General features: G+C 35.3%; 1 protein-coding gene across 1 annotated transcript; it reads left to right on the top strand.

The window, feature by feature from the left end:
• Positions 1-2,015: 2,015 nt before the first annotated feature.
• LOC122314798 lies at positions 2,016-4,554 on the top strand. The gene is made up of 3 exons (XM_043130395.1): positions 2,016-2,797; positions 2,952-3,329; positions 3,956-4,554. Exons 1-3 carry the CDS (start codon positions 2,239-2,241, stop codon positions 4,318-4,320), a joined length of 1,302 nt encoding a protein of 433 aa, XP_042986329.1. The 5' UTR covers positions 2,016-2,238; the 3' UTR covers positions 4,321-4,554.
• Positions 4,555-8,264: the final 3,710 nt, after the last annotated feature.

The following is an 8,264-nucleotide window of genomic DNA, read 5'->3' as shown; positions in this document are numbered from 1 at the left end:
CTCCCCATATGCCTGACTTTAGCATTTGTTTGCTATACTCCCTACCTCATAATCCCAATTCAAAGCTGCAATATTATCTTGTAATTAGGGTCTTTGGGCAAAAAGAAACACAAAAGGACAGCTTTCGAAGAATTTACGGGGTAGAGACTAGAGAGAAAGAGGAGTTGGACTGGGTCCCACGATCCTATCTATACATGTGGATCTCTTTTGAGTTTTTCAATTCTCCCTCCATCCAAAAGGCACCATGCCGTTGCCCATTGTACCGGTAGGGACCTTAATGGGTTTTCAAATTCCAGTTTCATTATGGTGAACTTATGACTGAAATATAAGTAAGAAAATTTTGTGGGTGTAAATGAATTAACAGGGGAGTCTGTGAAATTTGAACTTTCAAATGTAAAAAATGAGAAATTTTAGTTACAAAATAAATCTTATAAAAATAAATTTATAAGTAATTTAAAATAATACGTTCGATTCTTATTATAAAGTAAATTTAACGTATTATATAAAATTATATTATTTTATAAAATTATTTTTATAAATTATTTAATTTTATTGTCAATTTAGCACTTCTAATAAGAAAAAAAATGAAGTTTACAAGGACTAAGAACAACATGTTACCCTAGGGAATGAACTTGCTGTTCCTTCATGTTACGCTCCTACCTGTGAATATGGTTTGCGATGCATGTTCATGTAGAGGTGGCAGGCAGGGTTCTGTTCTGTTCAGAGAAATGGAATAGGAACTCAGTCCGTACTTTTGGTCGTGATTTATGCCAATTATTTTCATGTCCGCATGCTCTTAATTCTGACATCGTACAAACGAACTGTTTGGAGACTCCATTCACTGTACGCAAGTATGTGTTTGCACAGTGGTACTTTGTTGTGGAGTAATAATGGAACTTCTGCATTAAATGGATGTACATTGTAATTATTTGATCCAAATATTTTCTAATAATAAATAATTTTACATATTATAAAGTTATCTTATGCTTATTTTACTATAATGTGTTAACATTATTCATCAAATCTTAAATTTATTTTAAAAGAAATTTAAGATTCAAGGTTGTTGAAAAGTAAGATAAAAATAGGATAATTGTATTGTTATATGGTTACTCTTTTATAATTACGAAAGACATATACATATCGTGTGAATTTTTATGTATTTCATACTGAGTTTTAATGTTGTAAAGTCTACAAATCTTGTCCATCTAGTGTCTAGTCCAAGATATAGAAAACATTTTCGAAAAAAATAATTGTAGACAAACTAAAGATTTGTTTGGAAAGTGAGATGATTTTATCTCTTCTCATTTCATAATTTTTAATAATTTCATTTCTAAATATTACTAAAATATAAATATTTTTTAATTTTGTATCCTTAATTTTTTTATCTAATCATTATAATTTTTTCAAAATTTTCCAAACTTTCAAATAAAATATAAAAAAAAAATATATATATTTTATAAATTTCAAAATAAAAATAATATTAAAAAATTATTATCAAACAATATTTTAACTTCATAATATTCTTATCGATATTTTTTTTCTTATTTCTCAAATCTCAATATTTTAACTGAAATCATTTCAATATTATTTACAGACAATTTTACTATTATTTATAAAATTCTCATGTCATCTTACTTTTTGAACGAGCCTTAAATCTTGAGAACATGAGCCTTGTTTTAGAGGTGTTATATCCACAAAGAAATCTTATAAAAATAAATTAATAAATTAACATAATTTTATATGATACGTTAGATATATTTTATAATAAAAATAATTTTATAATCTAACATATCATAACGTTTGTTTGAATTTAATTTTTAATAATATAACTTAAAAGATTTATCTTTCTAAATGTAAGAAACCATTTTGACATTGCTGCATCACTCGCAGAGTCGCAGTCAAAGTAGAGGGTAGATTCTCATACAGAGTCCTACCAAATTGGAGTGTGTTGGAATAAAGTGAACTGGAAAAATTCCAATGCTCTTTTAAATTCTGGGTGGACGTTTGTGTTATGCAAGTGATTGGAAGAAGACTAACGATACGTTTCCAAACTACTGCAACTTCATCTTTTAACGTTGGAGGTGTTCTGTATTTTATCAACTTTACCACGTGGGTACTTTCGTAAAAACGAATCTGATCCAGGAATCCTTCTCCAAGTATACGAAAGAGCCAGGAAGCAGCTCTTTCTGGCCTGGCCAACCCGTGAATACGACTGTACTCTATTGGGGCTGCAAATTCATGAGTTTTTGTCTGTGTGCAAGTCCCTTCAAATTGCCGTGCAACAGTGGAATCAAGAACAAGAACCAAACTGTTCATATACAGGCTCTTGAAATCCACGACTTGGTCACCATTTTTTGCTACAATTCTAGAGTTTCAGAGAAAGAGATCATGAAAAGCCAGCTTTATTGCTGTGATGAAGAAGACGAGAATGAGGTATCCAGAACGGTTCACTGTTGGTGGCGTTCGGCTGCCAAGTTTGATGAATGTCTTAAGCTCAAGCTCGACCTCCCAAACATTTCAAGCCTAACTCCTAGGCTTAAAGTGCTAAGGGAGATGGAAAGGTTGGCTTTGATTGCATCTGAAGGGCTGAACGAGCTTCGGCACAAACTGCTCACGTATCGTTCCGGTGACTTTTGGGTGCCGACGGGGGGTATCAAGAAAGAGGAGATGGAGATTCCCCCAGCGAATACGATTCTCTTGGTGGGTTTTACTGGTTCTGGCAAAAGCTCACTTGTGAACCTTATGTACAGTGTTCTTGGGCGTTCTGGCCTCATACCCTTTACTCAAACGTCACAGGGTAAGCAACATTTGTATAAACTCTAACTTAACCTTATAATCTGCATTTTTGTGTCATTACCCTGTAGAATTAAATTGTTCTAATTCAGAGAACGGACAGTGGTAAAAGGCTAAAATAAAGCTATATTGAAGTATTATCCTGTTTTCTGTTGCAGGAAGTTTTTCCAAGTACTCCAATTTGTTAATGGAAGAGCATAATGTGCTGAGGTCTATGCAGAGTGGGTTTTGCGTCTATGATTCGAGGGGCTTTGATTATGATCAATTGTACGAGAATCTTGAAGAATTGTCCAGTTGGATGACTGAAGGCATCCATCATAATCAGCTATGCTTAAGGTTGGGAGATGATGCATTGACCGAAGAGGACATTGAAAATTTAACTTCGAAATCATCTGCAAAATTTTTGAAGAGAACAGTGAACTATGCAATGGTGGTGGCTAACATAGCAGAGATCTATAAAGCTGCAAAAGCAGCTGATTTCAAGCCACTGAAGGCCATCAGAGAACTCTTCTGCTGTCCTGTTTTAAGAAAATCCAGTAAGCAGCCTTCTATGACTTAAAAAAAAAGTTCATTTTAAGTAATTTTGTCAACTAAGGCAACGAAGCAAGATTACTGACCTCCTACAATGGTTCCCATTTGATTGAACTCATAACAATTTTTATGTTGAATCTCAGAAATAAGTTGCACAGTAAGCATTGTCCGTATTTCTATTCAAAGAGCATAACAGGAGAGCGAGTCAGTAAAACATATATTACTGATTTAGTGAAGTTTGCTCTCTGTTTGTCAATCCAATCTTTCAGCTTGCATTACAGAAATCTGTCACACCACCGTAATGTTTGATTCACTAAAATATTTACGGATTTTCTTTCTTGTTCAATCGAAATTCTCAATCATGACTAAATTGTATGCATTCCATTCTCCTACATTAAGAGGTTTTTGACCCTATAATCAATGATTTTTTCCTATGAAATGTATGCCATGAAATTTAATTCATAATCAAAATTCAGTTTTCTATTGCTTAAGAACTTCTGTTTTTGAGTCCTTAAGTGCTTAGTTACTCTTTTAGGGGACATAAATTTTGGAAGTATGCCATGTCTGCTACAGTCATAAATATATTCACATAGCAGTAAAATAATCCATGTGGGATCGATTGTGGCTGCAGATGAGAACCCTCTCTTGATCTTGACACATGGTGACATGTTATCAACCGAGGAGAGGATCGAGGGCCGCCTGAAGATATGTGAATGGTTAGGTATATCGGAGACCACTGGGGTGTATGACATTGTGTGTCTCACACAGTATGGATATCTAGCAGAAGAATCAGACCCTGTCACGGCCTATGCCTTATCTGAAGCTGTTTATAGAGCATTACTTATATCAGATAGGGGACACTGTCCAAAGAAAAATACCTGGGACTGGGCAGTGCTTATATTGTCATGGATAATGTGCTTCCTTGCTACTTTCTTCGGTTTCCTTGCCAATCTCTGCACCAAACTTGGGCAGAGGGATAAATTGAAGTACTTGTGAAGGAATACGGTAGCTGGAGATACTTTTGCGATTTGGTGTTAGAGTACTGGCTGAGTTTTGAGATTGGCTAGCACTATGACTTGATGCATATGTAAATATAATATTGAAATACAATAAGTAATTCTGGTTTACCTTCTGTCTGACAACACGAGTCAATGTATTCATACTGCGTGTAATGAATAAACCATTGCAATTGAATAAAAATGGTGAGGCTGTTCCTGCCAATTTTTTTTAGTACTCTCTCTCTCTCTCTCTCTCTCTCTCTCTCGCTCTCTCTGTGATTAAAAGAAAAATTAATCAACGTTTTATTAACTGCTGCGTTTAATTTTTATCTTCTTTTAATTTTAGACTAAATCTATAGGCTACTGGTAGAATAAAAATGATTTAATCCAAGCGTCAGAAGTCTAGAGATTGTCAAACACCGATGAACACATTGATAATATCAAAATGATAATTAGGTTAGCGGTCTGTGCATAAGGAGAGAATATTAAGGCTCTGTGAATGATGTTTTTTATTTTCAAGGCAGTAAGGATTTTCATTTCTGGCCTTACTAAACCTTCAAAATTGTGTATGTGTTTGTATAGGGTAGGGATTTAATTATGTCCCATAGAGACAGACTGTAAAATCATTTCTGCTGCATTCTTGCTAGAGCCAAGGTGAAGAGCACCGGTCGAGTGAGATTCCTAGAACATGTTGGCTTGAGCCAATGTCAAGCCAAACTTTCACCTTTTGGTTTGATCAATTTTTTAACTTTTCTGATCCAATCTCGAATCAAACTCTAGACTAAATGACACCCTTTTTTAATATATTTTCAAGTTCATGAGACCTCTTTTCGAGATTGTTTTAAACTGAAAGCCTTTGAATATTTCCAGGGGTGAAATTTAGATTTGGCAGAATTTTGTTGATTGCAACCATTTCGCTTTTTCATGAGTATTGTTAACTGAATATGCTGTTATTTCCTTATTCATATCTAAGTACTGATTGATTAGCAGAAACTTTTGGGCATTGTAATCAGCAAGAGATGTTTCACGAGCTAAGCAATGAAATGATGCAGCACTCTTTACATGATTAAAGCTGCTTCATTATTTTATTATTACTACTATTTCATTATTATTTATTATTTTATTATTATTATTTATAAATTTCTTATTATTATTATTTAATATTTTATTATTATTTTTTATTTATTCTTTTATTATTATCCGTAATATAACTTAACACTTATCGACACTCAAATTCTTCAAGACTTATTTCAAACTTTCATTATTGATTTCTTCCAAGACTCTGACATCGCATCAGGCCATGCAGGAACTCTACTTTCTATTTCCATCAACATGCCTAGCTAAATCAGTAGAAGCTTTAGCATTAACATCTCAAAATCTGATTTCGTGAAGCACGTTTCACAACGACCTGGCCTAGCTAGGTGAGAAGTCATAGCTAAGAAATATTTCATTTTTTCTCGTAGAATCGAGCTCAATGAACCCGCACCAGCTTCTATAATATGAGAAACGCATTGCTTGCAGGACTAACTCATTTGGTTGCATGGTATAAAGGAACATTTCTCAAATCAAGTAAATAAAAATTAGCAAGATCGGCAAGTAAATAAATAGCCAAGAATCAAGGCTGTCAATTTTCTTTGTACAGTCTAAATTTTTCTTTATATCTATTAGTCATAATTCTAAGAAACTTACTTAGAATAAATTCTGTAATTTTGTATAAATTTCTTCAAACGATCAATTGAAGGTGTATGAATATTTTCCAAATCTTGGCAGCAATACAACTTTACTCTGTTACTCTTCAAAATTCATCATGGTATCAGGAGAGCCGTCCTCTAACGAGAACTCGATCCCCAACTCTGAAGCCAATCCTAACCCGGTAACAACACCACCATCCCCCTTAGAAACTCCTCTCATTGCTCTCAATATTGCTGCCCAAATTAATGAGAAACTCACACCCTCAATCTCCCACAGTGGCGTGCCACTTTGAAGCACTCCTTATCGGGTATAACCTACTTGATTATGTCACTGGCAATCATCCTTGCCCATCTTCCCCTGATCCCACTATCATCAACCCACAAAAAACTCATTGGATCCGCTATGATAAGCTTATCCTAAGTGAAATTTTGGCTTTTACTACCACCACCATTACTCCTTTCATTTCCGCTGCCAAGACATCTAAGAAAGCATGGCACAAATTGCATATGATGTATGCAAGCAAATCGTGCACTCGTGCTATGTAACTCAAGGAGGAGTTGACAATGATAAAGAAAGTAAATCAAACCATTCAAGAGTACTTGCACACTGTCAAGGCCCTTGCCGATGAGATGTCGCTGATTGATCATCCTATTTCGGATGATGATCTCACTCTATACATTCTTAATGGATTGGGCAGTGATTTTCGTGAGATCGCAGCACCCATTCGAGTAAGGGAAAGGCCATTAACGTTCGAAGAACTCCATGATCTGCTCGTTGGCCACGATGCTTATCTTCGTCGTTTAGAAACTTCCACTCAGCAGCTGGTTGCCACGGCAAATTACTCCCATTGCCAGTTTGGTTCATCCCACAGAGGACAAGGGAAACAAGGGCTTCTCCAAACCAAATGCTTCTGGCTGAAACGGAGCCCTCTTAAAACCTTATGTAAGTTCGGCCCAACACCGTTCATCTGGAGGCCCAAAAACTAACAAGAAATTCACTAGGTCCATTGGGCAGCGCGATGCACACCAAAATGTCAACTGTGTGATGAAATGGGCCATATAGCAAAATATTGCCACCGCTTGGAGTTTTCGGATGCAACTGCCAATTGTGTATCTTCATCAACCGCCTAAGATAAAAAATGGCTTATAGACTCGGGAGCTTCTCACAATATTACAGGAGACTTGGCTAATTTATCTGTGCATACTGAATATTATGGTACCGATGAAGTTGTCATAGGTGATGGCTTAGGTTTGTATGTCTCACACATTGGTTCTTTGGTTCTTAAATCATCCACTTGTACCTTTCATTTAAATGATACTCTTTGTGCTTCTAGCATACGTAATAACCTTATCTCTGTTCATCACTTCACCTCTCAAAATCATGTGGTTGTTGAATTTCATCCATTTTTTTTTCTTGTTAAGGATCAGACCACGGGGATGGTTCTACTCAGAGGTGCGTGTGAAAATGGTGTTTACGTCCTCTTGGAATCGCTAGTGAAAGTTCCTTAACAAATGGTTGCCAATTTTCATGAACAAACTTCAATCGATGGTGGCACAAGCGTCTTGGACACCCGTCAAATAAAATTGTTCATCATCTTGTCCAGCATTTTTCCCTTCCAATAATAATAAAAAAAAAAAAAGATTCTCATATTTGCACTTCTTGTTCAGTCAATAAAGCGCACAAACAACCATTCGAGTTTAATAGTTTGCAAAGCCATGCCCCACTTGATTTAATTTATACTGATGTTTGGGGCCCATCTAACACCATTGGCATAGATGGATCTTAATACTATTTGATTTTGGTTGATCATTTTACAAAATATATTTGGTTTTATCCCATGGAAACAAAATCTAGTGTTAGCATGATTTTTCCTCAATTTAAGCATCTTGTTGAAATCAAATTTCAGTCCAAAATAAAAAATGTTTACTCTGATAATGGTGGCGAATTTGTTGCTCTCAAACAATACTTTGCAATACATAGGATTAGTCATTACACCATTGCTCCCCACACATCACAGCAAAATATTGTCTTCGAGCGTTGTCACCGTCATTTGGTAGAAACCGGTCTAACTCTTTTACACGATGCTTCCTTGTCCTTATTATATTGGCCACATGCATTTTCAACTGTTGCCTATCTAATAAATCGACAGCCCACACCCTTATTAAACAAAAAATCACCATTTGAGGCCTTATTCCACCAAAAACCAAATTATCTTAAGTTAAAGAAATTTGGTTGTCTGTATTTTCCTCT

This window comes from Carya illinoinensis, chromosome 7 (genome assembly GCF_018687715.1).
Source record: "Carya illinoinensis cultivar Pawnee chromosome 7, C.illinoinensisPawnee_v1, whole genome shotgun sequence".
NCBI lineage: Eukaryota > Viridiplantae > Streptophyta > Magnoliopsida > Fagales > Juglandaceae > Carya > Carya illinoinensis.
The sequence above is the reverse complement of the archived record's forward strand: the minus strand, read 5'-3'. Positions and strand labels throughout refer to the sequence as shown.

What these genes read in the sequence shown, in the direction of transcription:
- LOC122314798 (XM_043130395.1), top strand. Translation starts at nt 2,239, where the DNA reads ATGAGTTTTTGTCTGTGTGCAAGTCCCTTCAAATTGCCGTGCAACAGT. An exon ending in CTTTACTCAAACGTCACAGG is followed by an intron (nt 2,798 to 2,951) that starts GTAAGCAACATT and finishes TTTCTGTTGCAG; the next exon opens with GAAGTTTTTCCAAGTACTCC. An exon ending in TCCTGTTTTAAGAAAATCCA is followed by an intron (nt 3,330 to 3,955) that starts GTAAGCAGCCTT and finishes TTGTGGCTGCAG; the next exon opens with ATGAGAACCCTCTCTTGATC.